General features: G+C 35.9%; 4 protein-coding genes across 6 annotated transcripts; 3 read left to right on the top strand and 1 right to left on the bottom strand.

Moving 5' to 3' along the window:
- Window positions 1-2,176: 2,176 nt before the first annotated feature.
- On the bottom strand, window positions 2,177-7,339 carry LOC145887898 (muscle, skeletal receptor tyrosine-protein kinase-like). The gene is made up of 16 exons (XM_082979024.1): window positions 7,319-7,339; window positions 7,254-7,266; window positions 6,652-6,757; window positions 6,119-6,291; window positions 5,823-5,965; window positions 5,725-5,767; window positions 5,611-5,677; window positions 5,290-5,351; window positions 5,101-5,224; window positions 4,870-5,037; window positions 4,529-4,701; window positions 3,831-3,954; window positions 3,643-3,768; window positions 3,398-3,529; window positions 2,832-2,982; window positions 2,177-2,631 (listed from the first exon to the last, which is right to left on the bottom strand). Exons 1-16 carry the CDS (start codon window positions 7,337-7,339, stop codon window positions 2,479-2,481), a joined length of 1,779 nt encoding a protein of 592 aa, XP_082835150.1. The 3' UTR covers window positions 2,177-2,478.
- A 1,179-nt stretch (window positions 7,340-8,518) lies between these two features.
- Window positions 8,519-11,246, top strand: LOC145898582 (GTP-binding protein Di-Ras2-like). Of its 3 annotated transcripts, XM_082987110.1 has the most exons (5): window positions 8,519-8,715; window positions 8,783-8,857; window positions 8,930-9,083; window positions 10,124-10,294; window positions 10,498-11,246. In XM_082987110.1, the coding sequence occupies exons 3-5, from the start codon at window positions 8,946-8,948 to the stop codon at window positions 10,789-10,791; spliced, it is 603 nt and encodes a 200-aa protein (XP_082843236.1). In that variant the 5' UTR covers window positions 8,519-8,715; window positions 8,783-8,857; window positions 8,930-8,945; the 3' UTR covers window positions 10,792-11,246. The 3 variants fall into 3 exon arrangements, with proteins under 3 accessions (XP_082843236.1, XP_082843229.1, XP_082843220.1); XM_082987103.1 differs by having other exon boundaries at window positions 8,519-8,857; XM_082987094.1 differs by lacking the exons at window positions 8,519-8,715; window positions 8,783-8,857 and having other exon boundaries at window positions 8,868-9,083.
- Window positions 11,247-11,903: 657 nt separating this feature from the next.
- On the top strand, window positions 11,904-13,526 carry LOC145910671 (von Willebrand factor C domain-containing protein 2-like). The gene is made up of 3 exons (XM_082997860.1): window positions 11,904-12,392; window positions 12,458-12,587; window positions 12,761-13,526. Exons 1-3 carry the CDS (start codon window positions 11,931-11,933, stop codon window positions 12,991-12,993), a joined length of 825 nt encoding a protein of 274 aa, XP_082853986.1. The 5' UTR covers window positions 11,904-11,930; the 3' UTR covers window positions 12,994-13,526.
- Window positions 13,527-16,272: 2,746 nt separating this feature from the next.
- LOC145906862 (ell-associated factor Eaf-like) lies at window positions 16,273-19,965 on the top strand. Its single transcript, XM_082994337.1, has 7 exons — window positions 16,273-17,500; window positions 17,620-17,798; window positions 17,920-18,148; window positions 18,447-18,567; window positions 18,645-18,747; window positions 19,270-19,371; window positions 19,429-19,965. The coding sequence occupies exons 2-7, from the start codon at window positions 17,696-17,698 to the stop codon at window positions 19,515-19,517; spliced, it is 747 nt and encodes a 248-aa protein (XP_082850463.1). The 5' UTR covers window positions 16,273-17,500; window positions 17,620-17,695; the 3' UTR covers window positions 19,518-19,965.
- Window positions 19,966-23,459: the final 3,494 nt, after the last annotated feature.

Genomic DNA, 23,459 nt, shown 5'->3' with positions numbered 1-23,459 from the left:
TGCGCTTGCCAATTTGCCCCGCAAAACCGCTGAGCTTGAAGGGACGTCTCACGTTTGCAAAAAAAATACACTCCGAGTATGTCGACTCTAATGAATATCAAACAACTTATCAACGAACTAACGTTGCGACCTTTTGATTAGAATAAAAACAATGACGAACAATAAAATACTCTGTTTGCGTATCTTTTTCCTTCGCCCCTTGGCTTTATGGCCGTGGCGATATTTATAACATGGTTGAAATGAAAAAAAAATAGTAAAATGGACAGGATTATTAAACACGTTGATTTGATTATTAAACCCAAAGCTGATTTTCCATATATCACAGATATGTCAGGGAGAAGCGAAGCGATTAACTCAGAATACCATTTGCGCATACACGCTATGTAATTAAAGTTTGATACAAAATACAACAATGAATAACAAAGTTTGATGCAAGCTCCTGTAGCTCAGTCAGGCAGGGCCGAGAGCCTCACCGCGGGAGCACGAATTTTTGAGATCTCGCTCCGACTTGTCGGTAAAAAGCGGCTGATCCAACTAAGCTGCGATAGCTGCTGGGCTGCGAACCTTATGATTATTTATTCTTGCTAACTTAATTGTCATACCCACAAAAAATGTAGCTTGATTTAGACATAGGTAAAGTTCGCAGCACCAAATCAGATGATATTGACATCCTGCTCTAAAGCTCGGCCATTGCATGTTGATTTTACTTATTTTGTTGCGCAAATCTGAAATGGTGGAAATTTCTTATCAACGCTGAAATAAATGTTTGTTATGATTTGATAACAATATTGTGTATGCTCGGTAACACCCTGTCGGAGTACGCACCCGCTGAGTGATCGTGGGGTATGACTGCGTCTCGGGCCTCGCACTCAAATGATCCGACTGAAACTCGTAGGCGACTTGCCTTCTTTATCTCAAGACTACTGTTGGAGTTAAATGAAAAACTTCTTTACACAAGTCTGTGCGTCTTCTAAATAGTCTAACTCCCGACTGAACACATACATCCACCAAGCTTCAAACCAGTCCAAAGTTGTACATAAATTCGTTTACTGTCGATATAACACAAGTATAATGTCTCTGCCTCTACCGGCTAGCACTTTTTCACCTGCCACCAGCGCAGCAAGTTTTTCCTCCTAAATAGTCCGATCAGCTATTGGCCTAAACCGGAAATTAGTTCTTCTTTTTTTCCCCGTCTCGTTTTGTTGGGCATCACAACTTGGACACGCGTTCAACTCATGTTTGTAATTTTTTTAACTCTCGGTCATGCATAGTTATACGCTTGGGCCTTTTTTTATTCGATGTCGAACGTGACTATTATTCGGTGATATCTCGGACAGCAAGTTTTAACAGACGTTTTTTTTGTTTATTTAACAAATAACTGAAATCAAACTTGGCGCAATATCAGCATTGGGGCTTTTGTAAAAGTGTCTTAACAATAGCTAATTGTGACGTAAAATTCCTGGTTCGAGGTATCCCCGTGTCCGAGGAATCCCCGGTCACCCCTACAGGCGACTAGTTTACATATTTCCAGGACGGTTATATCAGGTATCGCAAAATTTTCTCCGAATTTTAATGCATGAGGCGAATTTTCCGAAAGGGCGGCCTTAACAATGAACACACGTGATCGGTGTACGACAAAACCGACAAACAGCGGGCCAATTGGCATGCACTGCAAAGCTGGCCTTGCAAAAAAAAACGAATTCAACTTCGTAATCGAACTCATCTGAAACTAGGTCAAAATTTTTTTGTGTGACGTGTAATAAACAAGCGCGCCACTTTTTGTGCAATATAATCATTTTCCAAAAATAATTAATGGAATGTAATTCAGAGAAAGATCGAGATGCATTTTAACCTGTGCAGTTTCGATCTGCGAATGTTGAGATTCCAACCGCCCGTTTAGCTTTTCGGTGCCGCTGTGTTAGCGTTTTTAGCCATTGCGAGCTACTGACAGAAACCTGTTTGATTGTCACGTGTTGAAAGCCTGACTTGGTTTGAGATTAGCCAAATTCTAATCCTTTGAATGCGACCCCCGGCCTGTATTTGTGATTATTTCACTATGTTCATTAGACCTCAGCAAATGATTCATCAGCAATAAGCTTCTCATAAACTGTTTCTTTGATTTATAACACTTGTAACTTTGCAAAATTGTATTGAAGAACGTAATATTTGTGGCGGCAAAAAAGCTTTACACTGAAAAAAGTTTACAGATAGTTTCAATCACTTCGTTCCTTGTGAACTGTTAACAAAACGACCTAACGCTTCACAAAACTGAGCAACCTTTTCGGAACAAACTTCTAGTAACCACAGCGGGGTGACTCAACTGTGAAGTTAGACAAGCAAAGGCTCATCAGTTTAGAAAACAAAGCATTGTTTCATTTTGGCATGAATGGAAGTGGTGAAACTTCCTGTTGTAAATACTAAAAAGGGTTGCTACAATCTGATTATGTCCAGGACAAACTTGTGAAACATATGCCAGTGTTACGGAACAATTTTTCCACAATTTGCCAAAGCATTTGATAAAAGAACATAAATAGCATTAAAAGAAGGCCTATCCATGGGTTCACACCAACATAACTTCATAAGGTTGTAAACCCACAAAGGTGCTTCTTCTGGCTGAGAAAGTAAGACCCCCTAATAAAACATTTAATACTTGGTCAACACAAAGTAACCAGGTAGTATATATGCTTTCAAGACAGTTTACACACAGGCAAACCAGATATACAACAGCAGTGTTAATATTTATATACATCTTTTTACCCATATGTAGGTGATTATTAGATATTTAGGTAAAGTGCATGTTAGAAGCGTTCACAGAAAAATCATTGATCCACCTCTACAATGTTCCTCACAACTTCTTCATTTTCCAATCCACAGTGAGGTTGGTCAGAGTGTGAAAATATTTCCCACATAGTTACCGCAAAGGACCAAACATCTGACTTCGTTGTATATCGACCATACAGAAGGGATTCCGGGGCCATCCACCTTAAAGCATGCTCTTGTATAATTTGTTTTACCAGCATGCCTTTTTTTTTCGTTTGGACTGTTGACATTGGTATAATCATGATGTTTTATAGAAAATATTTCTCAAACCCTCGTTAACAATGAATTTCCATAAAAAGCGGCACATTAAATAGGGCTTCCTTTCGATAAAACACCAAAATAATAATTAAATCATAATTTTGTGTAACATCATACATTTTCTACATGTGGCACCACACCCCGGGCTGCTATAGAAAATTGAAAGTTCAATTTTGTTTCTAATCAATTTTTTTTCAAATAAGTCTCAATAAAGGTTTCCAAATCCTTCAATTTAATATGTTTCAAATCTCAAAAGATTGTAAAGTTGTTGCCACACAAGGTTTTTGTAATTCTATAAAAAAATATTTGTAGCAATTACCTCAGAGGCATAGCCTCCTCACCCGAACTTCTGTAGTAATCACTATCACAAAGTTTTCTTGACAGTCCAAAATCTCCTACTTTCACAATACCACTTTTTGTGCAGAGCAAACAATTTCTAGTTGCCAAGTCTCTAAATAATTGATGTTATTTTAATGTGTCACTTTGGGCTTCAACTTGATTGTCAATGATCAATTAAGCACTGACACCTGGCAAATTGACTACACTGAATAGAATTATAAATACCTGTGAACAAAACCTTGCAAAGAAAGATAGTTCATAGCTGAAGAAATATCAAGACAAAGTTTCAAGTAAAACAATAACAAACATTGCTTTTGATCTATCGTATACACCTGTAATTGCTCAAGAACTCTGCAAAATACATTTTGTTAAACTTGTTATTCAACATTCTGATTAATTTTGTAACAACACACTTGCGAATAACTTTATTATCAAGTATTCCAGAAGGCTGAATGTTGGACAAAAAAGAATGCAAATCGTTTCCATCTACAAAGTCAAAAAGCAAAAAAGGTGGGCATGGCTGGTCATCTTCATACTCTGCAAAAAAACATAATTCATCTGCACCTGATTTCAATAAATTTTATTAAATTAAAATGATATTCACGTGAGATTCTATTACTTGTTTTGGATCGAAAAGAGGTAGACGGTATCAATGTTCCCAGTTCCCAATTATCCGGCCTGGCCCGGCCGGATCCGGATAGTTATCAATCAAATCCGGCCGGATAATTGGATCTGGCAGTTTATTAACACCGATTCGTGTATTTAAACGGTATGGAAAAAATGTTTGATTGCCGAACAGAATGCTATGTTAAGGTTTGCTTATCATCAGTGGAACAAATAAACATGGGCATTTATTAATATGATATAACACATCACGAAAAACCTCAATAACAATGAACAGAAAAATCGTAAGTATCACAGACTGGGTTCCAAAAACGAGTAATTTGCGAAATGTTTGTCCGTTTTTAGGACAAAAATGCTTTCCCAATTATCCGGTAAAATTAAGTGTATTATCGGGCCGGGTCGGGGTACCCGGATCCGGCACAAGACATCACTAGTATACGGTAAGCTAATAAACTTGCATATTTTATAAATGGGAAAACACCTTTACCTTTTTGCTTATCATCATCAAAACACACACCAAGTAATGAAACAATATTTGGATGGTTGAAGGATTGCAAAATGGCTGCTTCGTTGTGCAGTATTTTCCAGTTACTCTCACTTAAACTATGAAGGGCTTTAACAGCAACCACAACAGTTGTTTGTTCAACCAATGATGGAGCTCTATACAGGTATATATATTTATAAAATATGCACATTGCAACAAAACAAGTATATACTATTTTTATTCTCTCACATGTGCTCAACTTTTATTTTTTCAAGCACTGCATTTATAAAAGTCAGTAAAATGCATGATGTCATAGTCCAAAAAATATTGAGGGTTTCACTTACAGAGCCTTGTAGACTGTACCATATTTGCCTTTGCCAATCAGTTTAACAAATTTTAGATTTGACGATGGATATTCAAGGGGCAGAATATTTTCATTGGATAAAAAATCAGTTTTTCTCTTGGTGGGTTTGCTACTGATTTCATTTATCTTGGCTACATCCTCCTTTAACCTATAAACCACCAAATGAGATTGTCTTTGAAATTTTGACAAACATAAACCATTTCTGGCATACCAACAATGCAGTAAGGATACCAGAAGAAATAATGTTACAAATGCAGCTCCCACCACATTAAAAATCACTGAAAATGTTCCATTATACTCTCTTCCATTAAATTCATTGTTTATCCCAATTAACTCTGTAAACAATACAGTACAACAATAAATATTGTGTAAATGAGGGTTATGCATTCTTGAATACAACCTTGATTTGTTGTTTGCTCCAGTGGTAAAAAAAATTCATGTGAAACAAATGGCTTCAAATTCCTAAAACCACAAGGTTATTTTTTTACAGTGCTCATGCTTATACTTGTGACATAATTTATCTAAAATAGTAGTGTTACAACAAAATAAAAGTACAACAGTAAGTTACCTAACATCTAGTTTGAGAAGATTGAAGATAGACGAAAAGTTTTCAGAAGTAAAAGAAGACAATAAAGTCATGAAAAAATACAGGAGAAGTGTTAGCAACAAGATTTATTGAGTTAATCCAATGCACAGTTGCTAAGATTTCAAATATTTTTACCATTGACTAGAACAAACACCGATTCTGACAAGTTTTGTCCCACAACATTCCAAACACCACACTGATAATGGCCAGTATTATTAAGGGATGCATTCCTGATGACCAACATATCACCAATGAGGTGAATATTTCCAATTTGGCATGATAAAGGTTCATCCTGAAAAATGACAGAAACAACAAATAGAAACAAGAAAAATCTTATTTAAAATTACTCTTTCTGCATCGCAATGTATTGGATTTCCATTGTAATGCCACATGCTACTGGGCATGGGGCGTCCACTTTTTTTACATGACAAGCTAATCACTGATCCAATAGAGGAAGAAACTTTAGATGGCATCACATATACCGAGGGTGCTAAAAGCAAAAAAAAAATAATGTTTTACTGCATGATTAAAAGAAAATAACATGCAATATTCAAATAATGGAAGAAATGACATTTACATTAAAGTTTGTGAGGGAAATTATAATCAATTACGATTCCTATTCCTAAAATAACATAACATTCACCTTTTAAGATAAATAAGGATCCACACATTTGATCTTGAATTCTGTGTCCATTTTTAGCCTGGCAACAATATTCCCCATGTGAGGTCTCTCTCACCTTGGGAATTTGTAATGAGATATCAGTCAAAATTATGTTGTTGGAATTCTTGCTTAAAACCGGCTTTCCATTAAATGACCTGAAAAAAAAATTAATTCAAAGACAAAGAAACAAAATTTTGCACAAACAATGATAATCACATAGCCCAAGTCAATTGTTGTAGATATATTAAATGACATGAAAAGTCAAAATCAGTTGTTTTTCAGGTCGTTAAATGAAAATTAATGGGGAAAATTTTTTTATTACATGCAGTGTTGGCTTGTTCGATGCATTGCACTTATCCATACATTATTAGGTTTCAAAAACCAAAAACTCTCAAAAACAAGAATTTTGAAACAACAATTGTGTGAAACAACTTAATTTTTAAAATTTATTTTCCTGTCAAAATGTAGATACACAAATGTTATAACCTAACTCAGTAAAAAAAAGCTGCTTTTACCATGTTATCTTTGGAATAGGTTTTCCATTGGCATGGCAAAAAAACTCCACATAACTCCCAACTGCAACCTCTTTAAACTTTGGGCCTGAGACAATGACAGGAGGATCTACAAAATAGTTCACTTGTATCTTATTTAGAATTATTTTATTTTTGAAAAAAGTTTGAAGATTTAAACAGGTAATATATAGAAAATGGGTGGTTAAATAGTTCTCCGAAATGATGCTTTGCTACTTACAAGCCTGCATATATACATATGGATTCTAGATTTGAGGTTGGTAATTTGTGTATAAGATTTTTTTAGCGATCATTGATGTGGTTGAACAATGCATTTTCAGAATACATTTTTCATATAAAAAGGTCGCAGAAAAAACGTCTCTGCACAAATTTAAAATTTTTCAATGTGGGGCATGGTATGGCTTGACGAAGTTGGGTAAGATGTGCATGCTGCGAGATGTTATGTCTAACAATTAGCACGTAAGACTTTACTGTTCATTGCATATACGCTACAATACAAACGAACTTACACCATTTTGGCTAATTTTTTGAAATTTAAAATAAAGTTGTGGTATTGTTTGTAATTTTGGCATATTTTCTATAATTACCAAACACGCTCACCTATACGAAAAGAGGTAGGGGTTGCTGTCAAACACAAAAATTGAAGACTTACTAGGGCTGCAATAACTTCCATCTTATATATTTACATTTTTCAACCTAAGACAAGAACATGAGCTAAGCTTGCCAGCAGCTGCAAAGAAGTAATTAAATTATGGCAATCAAAGTTCGGGACAGTTGCATGGTTGAATGATTTTGACATATTAAAAATACACTATTTTCTTGGAGACCATGGCGAATACCGGTATAAAAAAAGGGTAAGGCAAAATTCATTAAGCCACCAAAAATGTACGTGGGCTTTTTTCATTACACAAGCATTTCGCAACACAATGAAATCAAAAGATTGCTCAAAATAACACTGTATTTTAAGGCCTCCGTATTTATACAAATGCCAAAGTTCACAAAGTGTGTGTAGTTATGCGTTTGTGCTATATTTTTCGTTTTACTATTTGCAGTTCTTTCAATTAAAATAAAAACTTGTACTTTCTTTCAACAAACGTGTTCACGGCGCATCTCTTTTCGTCAAAATGTTGTTTTACGCAGTAAAAAAAATATGTTCGTATTGTAACAAGGCAATTAATCTTGCGGAACATAATGGAGCATCCTAATTGTGCATTAAGTCTGTCATCAGTACTTGGCTGGCAGTAGATTGGCATCTAGCAAAATTACAGCGGATCGATGCACCCTGCAGTCACCATTGATTCCAGGCGGTGCTCTGACACAAATGCTTTAGGCCATGCAATTGGAGTTTTCGTCACAAGCGACTACAATCAATATCGACATTTACATTCAACTCAAGAAGCGCAAACCTATCGAAGCAGAAAACTTAGTCGACTGAAGCAGTTGAGCTCAGAAACCAGCAGTTTGAAGTCTCCATTGATATTTTTCAGACACGGCGTTGTCAGCAAAACTCGAAAGTTATTAGGTTGCAAGTTAAGTGTTGAATTTGCAATGATAATGGTGTCTAGTGCTTGCAATTTTTACATTAGCATGAAATAACTAAAAGGGTCTCTTTTAGATCTGATTTCGTACCTTTGCTATTTATTCATGTCGTAAATGGTGCACGACTGCATGTAAACAGTCAACAAGTCTAATAAAGTGAACCTAAATAATTCATGTCATGTCAGCCTTCAGTGGTGGGAACAAGGGCGAACCTGCAACAGCTATTGATGTTGTTTCTGTGGCGTTCCTTGTTTTAGTCCAGTTAACACACTTAAATTCTACCAGATTTGTGGCAGAGAAAAGTGGCTTGCACACACTGTTGCTAGGCATTGGTTAAAACATAACTGAACTGCGAATTATATATGGTGGACATCAATAGGTACACTATACTCCATCATTAGGATCATTAAGTTAGCAGGACAAACTTAAGTTCTAGGGAAGTTCAGGCCATTGTCTAGTTCTATGAACAATCACAGCTGGTTGAGTCTACGGGTGGTCCAACAACCACAGGTCTGCTTATGACGTGTTTCGTAATATAGGCCTTTGGTTTAAAAACTTTTGCTGTTCTTTTTTCAAGTTGCGATTTTTAAAACTTTGTTCAGCTTGCTTCCGTCAGTCACAGGCCAGTGAACTTCCTATGTAGCCTATGTCTGTAAGTGAATATATGTTGTTGTATACAATAGCCTATAGGTCCAAGTTATAATCAAATGTTTAATCGTTTCAGGTATATTACAGACGCAATGCCCGAACAAAGTAACGATTACAGGGTAGTTGTTTTTGGATCTGGAAGCGTTGGGAAAACTTCACTAGTTCTTCGGTTCGTGAAAGGCACGTTCCGTGAAACCTATACACCAACAGTCGAAGACAGTTACAGACAGGTACTTTTACAGGATTTGTTCGATAAAATCAATACGCATACTTATAATTGCTAGACTCAAAAGAATACTAAAAGTATCGATTCCATTTTCAAGAAAGAGGTCCCGAAACTCCCGTAGGCCATAAAACCGAGTATTATTATTGTGCCCCACTTACAGCCGCTCGAGCTCGACATGATTGCATTTGTACTGATGTGGCCATAACACCACAATGCGGCAATTATCAAGTATAGTCACTTTTGTTCAATTTCTTTCTGTAGGTTATTGGTAACGACTAACGACCACTTGGGAATTGATTTCATTTTCGCACGTTATACAAATTTTAAATTGAAAGCTTTAATGCTATGAATTTTAACCATGAAAATGTCCAATTGATTCTAAACTCTGTTAAAACAAGCCAACAAAACAAACAAACAAACCAAAAAACAACTCGGTTATATGAAGTTCTATTAACAAGTAGCCTATTAGAAAATTGATGCAGAAAGAAAATAAATTCCTACTCACAGGTTAAGCAGTGTTTGTCAAAAATACTTTCGTCCATTTTTGGTCTTATGACTACTTTGCCCTCGTAAAATTTTGCCAACAAATTGGCAGAATCACACCCTAAACCAAAATCAAAGTTGAAAAATAAACAAAAAAATGTGACTGTGAGAACATTGTAAGATACCTAACTTAGGCTACATGAATTGGTAAAATAGCGGGCTCGAAAAAAATGATCGATCTTTGTCAAGATCAATGGTTCCAAAACTTTTTGAATACGTGGCCCAAATGTTTATTTAACAACTGATTGTGGCCGAAAAACTAGAAATGCTCAGAAACATTTTTTTTATGAAATAGCTAAAATATAGCTCTATCGCCCACTGAAAATGTATTCGTGTCTCACTATTGCGCCATGGCCCACAGGTTGAGAAACACTGATCTAAACTTTCAAATGTACCTAAATACTGCTGGTCACGTTGATGATAACGTTTGCATAATAACCATGCTGTACATTTACAAATGATATTTCCTCTGCTACAATATCCAGTTTTTTGTCAAAACAGATGTTGAACTGCGATAAGAACATTTGTACCCTGCAAATCACCGACACTGCTGGTTCGCATCATTTTCCAGCAATGCAGCGACTTTCAATTACCCGTGGTCACGCATTCCTGCTCGTATATTCAATAACATCTCGCCAATCTTTCGAAGATCTAAAGCACATTTTTGAGCAAGCAAGTATTCGCTTGTTATTACTTACTTTACAAAACAGTCTAAATTTACGTGGTTTCATGGGTTGGGGTTTACTGTCGTTATAACATCTTTCTTGGTTTGTTTATTTTTGTGTTTATATGTATATACCATGTTAAAATTTATATTCTATCTATAAAATATATTTTATACTTCAATTCCTTTTGCTACCAACGAGGCCTTTTAGATACGCGAAGTTAAAGAAGGAGTTGAGGACACTCCCGTACTATTGGTTGGAAACAAGTGCGATGAAATTGATAGAGTTGTTTCTTCTAAAGCCGGAGAAGAAGTTGCGAAAATGTGGGGTTGTGGTTTTATTGAAACTTCTGCAAAAACCAACTGCAATGTGAAAGAAATGTTTCAGAAACTACTTTCCCTCGAAAAAAGGCAAACCTTGACGATAAATGATGAACCAACCGACACGAAAAAGAAAACTCTTAGTCGAGCGGAACGCATGAAACGCAGTTGTATTATATATTGAACAAATTTCATTTTCTTGACTCTCGGATGCAAACGAATATTACTGTAAAGTTACACTAGTAAAAAAGCATTCAAAAATTTGCATTTTTATGTTATATCTTGAACGACAAGATTGCTTTGATGGTTAGGGATTATGCTGCCTGATGGACCGGGAACACCTTTTGTGTGTTTTAAAGTTTCAGGTGTCGAATTGTCTTGGGCATAATTGGAAAAACCGATTCCACCACTTTTGTCATCATCAAACTTCGTGTACAATGCACCTTGACAACATGAAAAAATCTTCTTGACCTTTACGTTATGCATGGGGATCTTACTGTTGCCTTATTGTTGAGCATACCATTACGTTTATGGGATATTCTCACTTCGTTTCAGTCTGCACGTGGTCGTTACGTTTTTATTTGTTTACGTTTGTTGCACTCCGTTACAGATAAAAATATGATTTATTTGGAGCTTTAATGCTTATTGCGTTTTGTGTTTATTGATATACATCTTTCACCTGTACAATGGTTTGTGGCTAATCTTATATATCTACTAAGCTAATTTAAGTACAATAGTTCTACAAATACAGTGCAGCAATAGGATTACAGCAATGCTGCGAACTCGTCAAGCATACGAGCGAATGCTAACCACGCGTCAAGTTGTCTGCGTGTGCCGAGGGGCATTATCTCGGTTAAGTTCCGATAAGGCATTTGAGCAATCTATCACATCACGTGTGTTTTGAAAGCCTTCTTTGTTGAGGCTTGCGAGCTCAGACGAAAAAGAGTAAGTTCAGACGCAAACCCGTTTACTGGCTTTTCTCGAACAATAAAGTATTGTTCTTGCAAAGGTTTCGATAACGCGCAAGTACACCAAACTTTAGATTGGTACTGTGTTAGCCTAAACAGTGGGTTAGAAACTAATTTGATAATTTTGTTCAATGTAACTATACAGGTCCGTGAATATGATTTTGATTTAGAAGTTTGTTAAATACAATAACTATATCTTTCAAACAACTGTGTTTACGGTGTACGTTAGTTACGAAGTAAATTGAAAAGATTTAGCTGACAGAACACAAATAATTGTGTAAACATTACTAGTACACTTACAATCGTGCATTTTGGGTGTTTTAGCGTATGACGCAGGATATTACATGAACGCATCATGAGAAACTGTTTTTTATGGATTTATATGTATGTGGCATTTCATTCCATATCTGTTATGGACTGTGGACCGATTCGTGCTGTACAGAATGATCTCCGCAACAGAAACACTACGTTGCAATATTATGCAACTTTAAGAAGCGATTCAGAAATATTTTTTTTCAACCATACATCTGACCGATTGCAACACGACTATCCAGGTCTCGTGTTTTACGAAACCAATCGAGCCTGTCAGTACGAAACCGCAACACGTGGTCATGGTGGTGTGTATGTACGTCCGGACGAACCGTGCTTAAGATGCATTTGCTCAGACCAAGGTGAATTGTGCAACACAATAACATGCCCACCATTGCCAGACAGCTGTATTGAAGTGCACCGAGCCCCATACCAGTGTTGTGTTACTTGTTTAAAACAAGGCTGCAGTTTCAAAAACAAAACTTTCCATGTGGGCGAGTTTATTCAGGTACATGTTTCATTTTTGTAAGGAAAGATACAACTTTTTCAGATTTGTTTTACATTCCTATGAAGGTGACTCCTTGTCGTACATGTAAATGCGAAACAGACGGTATCGCCTACTGCAGTGTTGCTGATTGTGGTCCTCCAAAATGTGTCGATCATGTCCAAAATATTTTTGAATGCTGTCCTTCATGTCCACGTGGTGAGTAGGTTGAGAAACGTGTGAATTGTTGAGATATTGGGCCTACTTGCAATATTATTTTGGCTTTTTTATGGTCATCGTTAAATCGCAAAAGTTTCAGCAGTAAAGAAAACTGCTCTTGTCGTGCTACGTATATTAACCACAGTTTTATATGAACTAATACTTTGTTGCAGGGTCAAACTGTGTAGCAGAAGGCATAATCATTCCAGCTGGAAATTTAGTTTTTATTCCGCGAAGATGCAAAATATGCAGATGTCTATATGACAGGGGAGGAAGATATTGGTTAGGAAGTAAAATGGCAGAGTGTTCGTTGTTGGAAAAATGTCGCAATAATCCTGATGTCAGAAGACGACTGCGACGTTCCAGTCAACGATACGCGAATGAGTACATCAAGATAATTGTTTGAAGTGCCTTATTATTAGCAACGTGAATCAATTATGACATTGTATATGTTTTTGAATGTAAACAACTTTAGCTTACCATACTCTATGCAAGGAAGTTTCGCATAAGACACAAAGCAAAATGAGATTCGTTCTAAAATACCACGGTAACTGCAAAAATTGCATTTGTGCTTGGGTTTTCCGCTCAATAATTAAGGTTTGCAAGGTGTAATAAAACCGCAAGTGTTAGCACGTATTTTAGGTATAAGTGCTATAAGTTTTTTTGAAAATGTGTTGCTCTGCATCACCATAGTTCATAATAAAACTTTACGTAAAACTTATGTACTGCCTTATGTGTAGGTACAAACTATATAGTCATTTAGGTTCGATTATTGGATTTTTTGTATTTTTTCATAGAACGACTATCAATCACTTCTGTTTTGCCCGTGTTACATAAAAGAAAAACAGAAACTTTAAAATGCAAATTTTTTTATGTGAAAAAATTTCAAAGCATTTTTTACTCCAATGAAACTATATCTCTTCAGGCAACAAAAATAAAACTTCCATTGCTACAATACGGTTCTTCTGGCAACAATTTCATCACAAAATTTATAAAGCATGCCTGGCAGCATCTGTATAGTAATTTAATAAAAGTTCCATTAAAAAAAACGGTTGGGGGTTCAATGTATAATCATAGCCAGTTGGTCTTTATGTTTTCTCGATATTACATAGCATGTCGCTACTTATTCACAAACGAAATACTACCTCCACATACCAACATTGTCTAAAAAACATATTGCTAAATATTACAAAATGTTTATGCAGAATTTAAATTATATTACAGTTTAGCTTCGGAAGAATCCTGTTAATTAGGCAACTTTGAAATTACTGCTGATTCACAATGCTAAAGGCTATAAACTACAGAACTGTGTCGGTAGTTGCTCAAGTGGTGAGCAAGACATGCACTGCACCAGGTAAATGGCACTTACAAATTTTTAGAAGGGATTGTATCACAAAAATATGAAACCAATAATTAAGTAGGGTTGTCATGTGGTTACCTTCATAAGCAGCTTGTTATCATAGGGTAATATATGGTAAACCTGAATATAAGTGATTACATTCTAAAACTAAGCAACCATAATTGTTCCAAGCAACCGGTTTGCAAATTCTAAGAATGTCACCGTCATTTGCGATACCACAGCGGATTCAACGGAGTCCATGGTTATTACCCCCACAACTTTAAAAGTAGGTATGAGCTACTGATACTGATATGAGCTAAGTACATGATGTGGTTCATTAATATGTATTCGAAATGCATTTTTTTCTATTTTGTGGGTATTTTGTGAAACCCTTGAAGGTGTCGCCGCACAACACATGTATATACGAAAAAAAAGGCCCAAAGCGTATAACTATTTTATGACCGAGAGTTAAAACCAAAGTCATTGTAATCACGCGTTTAACGAATGTCTAAGTGGTGATCTCCAATAAAACGACATGGGAAAAAAGAAAAACTAACTTCCGGTTTAAGTCAATACCTGATCGGACAATTTAATAGGAAAAACTTGCCGAGCTGGTGGCAGGTGAAAAAATTGTAGCCGGGAGAAGCAGTCACATTATAGTTGTGTTATAAACCACGTAATTTGGGCAATCAAGCCATATAGATAACTTAGGCAACCAAACTAACTGCGTAAATCAAGTTAAAATAAATTTAGGCATTTCTTTGGCAAATAATAAATAGTGTTAATTTAAACACAAGTACTTCTTTCGCAAATGATAAATAAAGCTAAAATAAACATAACTATACTTTCAGTTAATCGGAAAACTAAATCAACCTAAACATAAATAACTTATTTAGGACACTAATCAAGCTTTTTAAATAACTGACGTAATCGACCAAATCCGCCAACTTAAAGTTGCATTCAAGTTGCGCAACAACTCCAAATAAGGTATCAATACTGCAGACTATATAAGCAGAGCGACTAAGCGCCTGCCAAATCAGTGTGTTTTAACTGCTGCTGTGTAAGGGTCTATCGGCTGTTGGTTCTGCTTTAGTACTGTCCATGTTTTGAAGAAACTTCTGTGCAGTTGTGTATTATATCACTGGATTATCGTCAATAAACGTATTTATGTAAAATTTTGGACTGGCTTGAAGCTTGGTGGATGTATGTGATTATAGTCGGAAGTTATACTATATTTAGAAGACGCACAGACTTGTGTAAAGGAGTTATTTAACTCCAACAGTAGCCTTGAGATAGAGAAGGCAATTAAGTTGCCTACGAGGCCGAGTTGCCATCGAGACTCCAGTCGGATCCTTTGGGTGCGAGGCCCGAGACGCAGTCGCACCCCACAGTCGTACCCAACGGTCACGCATCGGGGGCATAACCCCGACAAAGGTCAACATCGACAACAAGTTTCAAGATCGATGTCGTCCTAGGGGTTCATAAACGCATATCGGGGCGGAGAATGGAAAACGTTTTGGGGTTTTGTGGAGAATCAATCTCGAAACATGTGCATATAGGCCCTTGTTTCCATGAATTAGAGTCTTGACCAAAGAAAAAAAAATGTCATCCAATATATCTCCCAAAAAGGGTATGATAGGCTGGACTATAAATTTATTGATTCTCTGGTAAAAGTCAATCACAGCACCGCTACACTTTTTCAACTGTTTGAATATACCTTAATTGGTGCTCACGTAAAATGCAAATATGTGTAATTAAGTTACAAGGTATTTTTATTAATTTACTTGGTTTAGAAGCTGTGTGATTTTATTCCTGCTAATGTAAAAAGATTTATTTTTGGCAGCACAAAAACCCGGGCCGAAATTCTTGTATATAACATTTAGACAAAAAACAACAAAATTTGCTTGCTGTTGCTGTTGTGCACTTTTTGGGTTCCACACCTTTTCTTAACTTCAATTAAGACAAAGAGGAATTTATATGACCTGCGTAGACCAACGTCAGCGTTTTTCAACCTGGCGCTCATCACCAAGGGCTCATTAGGTGGAGCAAAGATTTCAATAAAAATGTTCCCAAAAAAACTTAAAAGTGGGGGCGGGTGACTGGCAGCATAGGCCAAGTGCCCGACCCGTATACCAAGAAGTCAAGATTCGTGGTCAGAATATCGAAGGTTCGAATCCCGGTGTGGTCAAAAAAGAAGCCTAAAGTGCTTGCCAATCGTAGAAGAAAACTTGATCAGGATTCGTGACCTGGACAATGAGGGTTCGAATCCCAATGTGGTCAAAAAATAATAAAATAAAACCTACAGTGGTTTCGCTGCGATGAGTTGCGCAGTTCGTGGCGTGTGGTCAAAAACAACATCAACGAGCATATGAAGGAACCATTTTGACAAATTTACACACGTCTGGTGTAATTTAAAAGGTTTTAGAATGAATTTTTTGAAGGATGCAAGTTTGGTATGATTGGAAAGGTTTTGACGATGTAACTCTGTAAGCTGCCATGTAGGTGTGAGTATGACTTGATTGATTGACGTTTTCAACTATGACTTGATGGTGGCACGGCTCTGTGAAAAAGTTAAGGCCGATTTTGTATGTTATTATTCGTCGTAAAAATAGTCGGTTTTATTAATATTTGGAAATCTTTTCTGAAATGTTATAAAAGTTATATACGTTTGAAGTTTTGTCAAAGCAGGAAAAAATGTTTTGTGGAGTCTTTTTGGTAGAAACGACCATTGTAATGTACTTCATCATTTTTCAAAATTATTGATAGGCCGAGTTGGTACAATAGTCAATAAGTGGGTCTCATGATAAAGAGGTTAGGAGCCACAAAAGGTTGAGAAACACTGACCAACTATCAGGTGTGCATGCTGTTAAATAAACAGCAGTCATTGAGGAGGAAAACCTGGGGTCTGCAGCCTACCGACTTTTGTAACTTTATGTTAATCTGTGCCACATTGTAGACAAATATAGTGCCTTTTAGAACTGTTGCTATGAAATTGGTTAAAATTGGCACCTTTTACCATAGTATACCATGCAAAATTAGTTGAATTATGCCTGTCACAGTTTTTTTTGCATGCGGCCAGCATGTTTAATTGAGTAAAGACAGTTAAGTAGGCTACAAAAAACAATTTGGATGTTATCAGCCATTTTTGTTAATGTGTTGCATTTTCTGGAATATATACCATTAAATTTCCATTTCAGTGAAGTTTTTTTTTTGCACCTTTTATCACAACGCTGTGCAAAATTATGTGAATCACATATACATATCATTTTTTCGTGTGAATACCATATTGAAACATGCAAAGATGGTCACAGGCGATTTGGATGTCATCAACCATCGTAATTTCAAATCTTTTCATATAACTTTGTGCAGCATTGTTTGAAACACAGTGGTTATTAACATAAGGCTTGTTTGTAACATTTTGTGATTCCTTTTTCTTGCAACTAGTAGCGAGAAAGTTTGTAAAAATCGTTGTTTTTAAGGTTTGAACTACTTGCTGCCAACTATAAATTAAAAACAATTTTTGGTAAATGCTTGCTGACTGTTGTGAATCATGGTAAATTTTGCCAGAATGAAGGTATAGTGCAGAAAGTAAGGTATAGTTTCTTGTGAAGGAAAGGAATGAATGTCCCAAAATATATTACGTGGTGTGGTTTAATAGGGTAAATGCGATTCCAACTATTTTTCTGTTAACAGATGCCAAATACATGATATTTACTTCATTTTGACAAAATGTTGTGCATCACCTAATGTACGACATATTTAAAAAAAAATGGAATCAGATTTGTCTTTCTTGAAAGACCAAAAAATTTTCAATCTTGCGTTGGGAAACACTTTTAAAAAGCATCATGGAAATGCACTACATATTGTGCGATGTACGTGCAAATACACATATTTTGAATGTTTAATTATTAAAAACAATTGTCATTGTGTTATTTTGTTTGCTGATTTACGTTTACCAGTAAAATATTATTTACTGTAAAAATTCCTTTTTAGACGATTTTAAACCTGCATCAGTTGATTTGAATCAAGATGGTCTGGTTGAAGTCGGAGAAAGCAATGAAGTAACAATCACGCTACCTCATACACCAGGTTCAAAAAACTGCACTGTGTATAAGGGATCCAAAAAACCTGTTCAGAAAGAATGTGTTCTGCTTTATGATCCACAAAGTTCGACCTTTGTACTGGAGAGAATTTCATCACAAGTTCAAGTTAAAAAAACCAGGTAACACTGGACTTGAAATATTGAATAATTGGTTTCCTAGCCATAGACTGCAGATGCTTGACTAGCGATCACTGTACCTTCCGTAATGGCAATTTGCACACAAAGCACTAGGTTTATATAACAGGATCAGCCTGGTTGTTGTCAGAAATGTTTATTTGTGTGGACATAATCAGCACTGGACTTTTTAATGTTTTGTTTTAAGAAATGTAAAAATTCTACTTTGGTTGCTGGATTCTTTGCACTTTCTAATAATGTTTATGAAAACAAATTAAGTTAAAAACCTCATCCTTAATTTGAGGCTTACTGACAATCCCCGGCTACAACCTGCAACCAAGATCCCTAAAACAATGCCAGGAAAGAGGAATTTGACACCAAAGCCTTCCAAGCAATCACAGGACTTAAAAAGAAATGAAGTTGTTGTAAGTTTCAAATATTTTCTATGTAGATAAATAATATGGGCAAATAAATGCATGCTTTCTTCAAAACTATTTACCAGATGCAGGAAGAAAAACAAACTGAACAAAGCAAAATTCCAGCACATACATCCAACAATCAGCTGCTTTCTGGTGGTGCCATGTTTTCTAGTACTGCAATCTCAAGTAAATATATATTTTTTGTAAACTATGTATTTACCTCGGTTTGTCAGTTACGTAAATTATTTACGAGTGGCAACAATGAATTACACATTTAACACCAACCTTTTTTTAGCCTAATGCAACTATCAAACTAATGCAAAGCAAAGATTTGGAGTTAGAGCAGTGTTTAGTGTTAGTTATTCCATCTGTTAACTTGTTTAACAAATGTCAGTAAGTAACTTCAACCCAAGAAAATAAAATTTGTCTGCGGTTTCTCAAAAAGGCATCCAAATTTCAATAACACTCTTAAATGAATCTGTTCTGGATTTAGTTTAATGTGTTTTATTTTATTTTATTTTTTTCCATTATATATGACTTGTTTTATTCTGTGTTGCTGAACCAGTAAGTATGTATAGGGGTATCCAAAGTTTTTGCAACGGGGGATTCCTCTGTATTGTGCTTTATATATGGAGTTAAATGGCATTACTTTACCAGTCTAGTTTAAGCAGGAAAAATAAATCATCACTAAACTCACTAAATTAACAGACGATCTTAGTGCTTCTGATGATGATTCTAGCAGCTCATCTAGTTCAAGTTCAGGTGAAAATTCTTCCAACAGCTCCATGGACAGTCCACCAAGGAAAAATGGTCAGTGTTGGTGATGATGATGAATTGTAAGTGTCAACTAATGGTCATTTTTTCCAGGTTCACCCAAGGTTCAAAATCAATCCCAATTGGATGTGGACCTGCTTTTGAGTGATTCAGGTTCAGATTCGGATTCTGATTCTGATTGACACATAGTGGGAACATGTTTACGGTTCAAACTTGCCATAGGATGTTGGTGCACTATTGTAGTAAGAAAATTGACAAAATCATTTTTGTGCTGCTCAAATGGGTTTCTTTTCTGTACTTGGAAATTGTGTCAAAATTGTTTTAGTATTTTCTGCCACAGATTGTTTTTTAGCGCATGGTGTTTATGCTGTAAAGACTGCAAGCCAGAAATTGGCGATGCTTACACTGTCCCAACGGACACTGAAAGTTTGCAGATAGCGATCAGACGAATAAAACTCGGCTATAGTGGAATTGTGTGTTGGTCCGTCATGCCCATCTTATCACTTTCGTTTTAGCAAATAAGTCTGTGGTGTTTTAGTTAAATTTGTTTTCTGTTTCAAAGTGAAGTCTCACTGCAGTGTTTAGCGGTACGTTCATTTTCTCGCAAAAATAAAATAAGAACAGACGAAATTGCCATGTGTTGTGGTTTCTGTATCTTGAACAAGTGGTCTCCAGTCCGAGTCGTGCGTTATGTGCACTTTACAGACGTTTATCTGCTACAAAAACGTTGGTAACCACTGCATTACACCACTCTCGTGTCAATAATGTTGTCAATTTTTACACGTTTGTGGCCACAGCTGATTGATATCGGTAAAAATCGTCCTCATTGAACACAGTAAAGATATTTCTTTATAAGATCCACGAGAGCACTGTAGCACGTGTTTCTATCCTTAAGCAAGCACTACTCAAGTCCGTGTTACGAGATCCTTATTACAACAACTTTTAACCGGAATTGGAGAATTAACTGCAGCTTTTCATTGCGAATCCTATGTACCTCCAACTTGTACGAATTGGGCGATGTTCAGGATTAACCGAGTTCTACTGTATATAGCTTGGTAGTTGAAGTAGATCGCTAATGGGCATTGTCCAAACACCCGGGATATACGAGTGTCAATATATCGTTTTTGTTAATAGGATCTATACATAGGCTGTACTGTGCCAGATCAAATTATATGCACGCATGTTTCTTAACCTAATTTAACACATAACTCAAATACAGACGGAACGAAGGACGCAGACGGAGTGTTTAAGCTTTCCTGCAGAACACGCACGAACTCCACTCTGTCATCCAATAGACTCTGACAACCAACTAGAATTCCTAGCAATGCAGTTACTTGCTCAGTCATCAACGCTTTGGGCAATTTAATCTAAACCAACTGATATTGCAAGGTGTATTACCGTATTTACTCGGCTTATAAAGTTTTCTAACCAACCGCTTGTGCAGCTTACGATCGAGGGCGGCTTACATTATTTAAAGTCACGCCAACATTTTGTCTGCGCAATGTGCTTCAATGAAATTGACCATCAACTCGCTCCATCTAACCAATATGTTTTTTCGCCCAAGGTTGTCAGCGTATCTAACAATTTTAAACGACAGATTTGTTGACAATTACTGTTGTAGGGCACCTAAGTTTGCCTTTAACATTTACGTGCGGCTTACAATCGAGGACGGTTTACATTCGAGGGCGGCTTACAATTGAGTAAATACGGTAATTAAAATAAATCTGCTCACGAAGTCCATTAGTAGTCCACACGCATAGAAGACTATATTAGTTTCAGTCATAGCAGCCGAGAGAAAGCCAAACTCACATTTACTTGCATTCCGTGAAAACTGATACAGCGTTATAAGTTACAAATAAATCAAATAAAAACGCATGTTCAATATCGGGCAGAAGTTAAACTAATTTATGATAAAGTGTCAAGGAAAAAGTCTGTTATCCAGCCAGAAGGCTATGGGATATTCTGCAAAAAAGCTTAACTTCACCTGCAACATTAATTCCGTCTAGGCATATACGGGGAATTGGTCAGATAGCATGCATGTATGCATGTCTTGGCAGAATATGCTTATGTTCAGTCATTCGTAAAAATATTTTTGACAAAATAATTTTTTATCTAATGGGGAGCGGGCGGGCATGCATGTCGTCTCCGCTTTTTTTCGAGGTCATCTCATGTTGAAAGGATCACCCATGCAACGAAGTACTTATTTTTGCTTGTAAAGAAACATAATGGATGAGTGTCAGGGTACTTATTTGTTCATCTTATTAATTCATTTTATTAAAATATTCGGGTTTACACGTTTATGACGCAACACCCACGTTTTAAAACAAACGCCGAGCTTTTTGTGCATTAGTTGAAACGTTTTTTTGGGGTTTAATTTTTTGGACTGACGTTTGTTTGAGAGTTGTTGTATGTTTCTTGTGTATTTTATTTGACAATACTGTCTGTGCGGACCTGGAGTGGTATAATATCTTGTATAACAAGAGCAGAAAAAGTTCACTAAGCCAAAGGGTAAGAAAAAGGACAATAAGTTTATTGTTTAGATATATTTTACAACGCATTTAGTTCAATAGCAGTGTTTGATGAATGCATATAATTATAGGATGTTTATGGATTTTAGTGTCGTGTTAAGAGAAATTTTAATTTATCTGTAGGACTATATTAAATTATTTTGTTGCATGTTACATTTTTTTGCTTGTTACCCACTTTAATTGATTGACATTTTTGCCTCACCTCTTCATGTTTGACATTCATATAATTTTTAGATATTGTATTAAACAGCAATTTTTATAAAACAACTGAAAAATTCAGTGTCTAGCGACCCAGCATACAGTGTGAAGGCAATGTTACTGGCATATTACATTTATATATGTTGTATTTTGTGCGGGATTGAAACTGTGGGATAAAATTTGTCAACAAATTGATGAGTTCTTGTTAATTTAGATAAACTTTGTTCCAGTTTCAACCATAAGTAAATACGCATGAAAACCTGGCCATGTCTCACAAACTGGTGTTATTTGGTATTATTACAGTCTCATAGTATCATCTTTCCCAATCACTGGCAGTCATTGTTTGTTTTTTACCGGTAGGCCAGTTTGTTAGTTTCTGGAAACTTTACACCGTCTTAGCAGAAATCAACTGTCTGTAATCAGTTTGTCGTTTTGTAACAAAACAATAATAAGTTGGACATATTTGATCGCATGATGCCGGCCAACTAACCCATTGCGGACGTAACGCATATGAATTTATTCGGGTTTGTGTTTCTTGTTTATTTGTGTTCACACAGACCCGAATCTTTCTCAATTTTGTACATCCCTAATAATTAGGCACAAGTTTTTTTAGTTTCATGCAGTGAAAGATTTCATAAATGTATGTTGTTTTCATGTTTCCAAACATACATTTTGTTTGAGTAAGGCATTTTTTGACTAGACTGAAATATTATTTATGATATCAAGTAAAATATCACATTGACACTAATCGCCTGCCACTAATTAATGCTATTTAGGGTTGTACAATACTAGTGGTTTTCATCTGATACATGATATTTTGTGTGAAAAGTATTGATAGGTTTTAGTTGCAATAACAGGTGATTGACATGAGGTGACATGCTTTCGTTTAGTCATAAGTCAATAATTAAAGAATAAAATATTTTTTTTGTCAATAAATTAAGCGGGTCTCAAATAACTATCATGTTAAGATGCAAACATTCAAAACGTTGCGTTATGTTATGTCACAAAGCAACCAACTTAAAAGTTCCAATTGACTTATCATGGACATTGATAATTGTGCACAACCTGTCCTTTCATAAAATGGAATATGTGTCTTTTTTATCCCATAACTCGAGCAATTATTTGTTGTGATGTTTCACAGTTTTGTTTTACTCTGTGTTAAAGAACCTATTTGAAGAATCAAATACAGTTAAAAAGTATAGTTTGGCATGTCTGGATAGTATACTAGTGATGATAGAAACTGTCATGTTTCTCTATAAAGAATGATAAACATTTGAATAAAGTAATTTATAAACAATGCGATAGAGCTGCTCCAGTATTGGCTCTGATCATATATCAGACATCCCCAAATGCAATTATAAAGTGACATAAAGTAAAACTGATTAAAGCATCACAGAA

The sequence above is a fragment of the Ascidia mentula genome, chromosome 1 (genome assembly GCF_947561715.1).
Source record: "Ascidia mentula chromosome 1, kaAscMent1.1, whole genome shotgun sequence".
Classification (NCBI taxonomy): Eukaryota; Metazoa; Chordata; class Ascidiacea; order Phlebobranchia; family Ascidiidae; genus Ascidia; species Ascidia mentula.
Note: the sequence above shows the minus strand (reverse complement) of the source record. Positions and strands in the feature narration are given on the sequence as shown.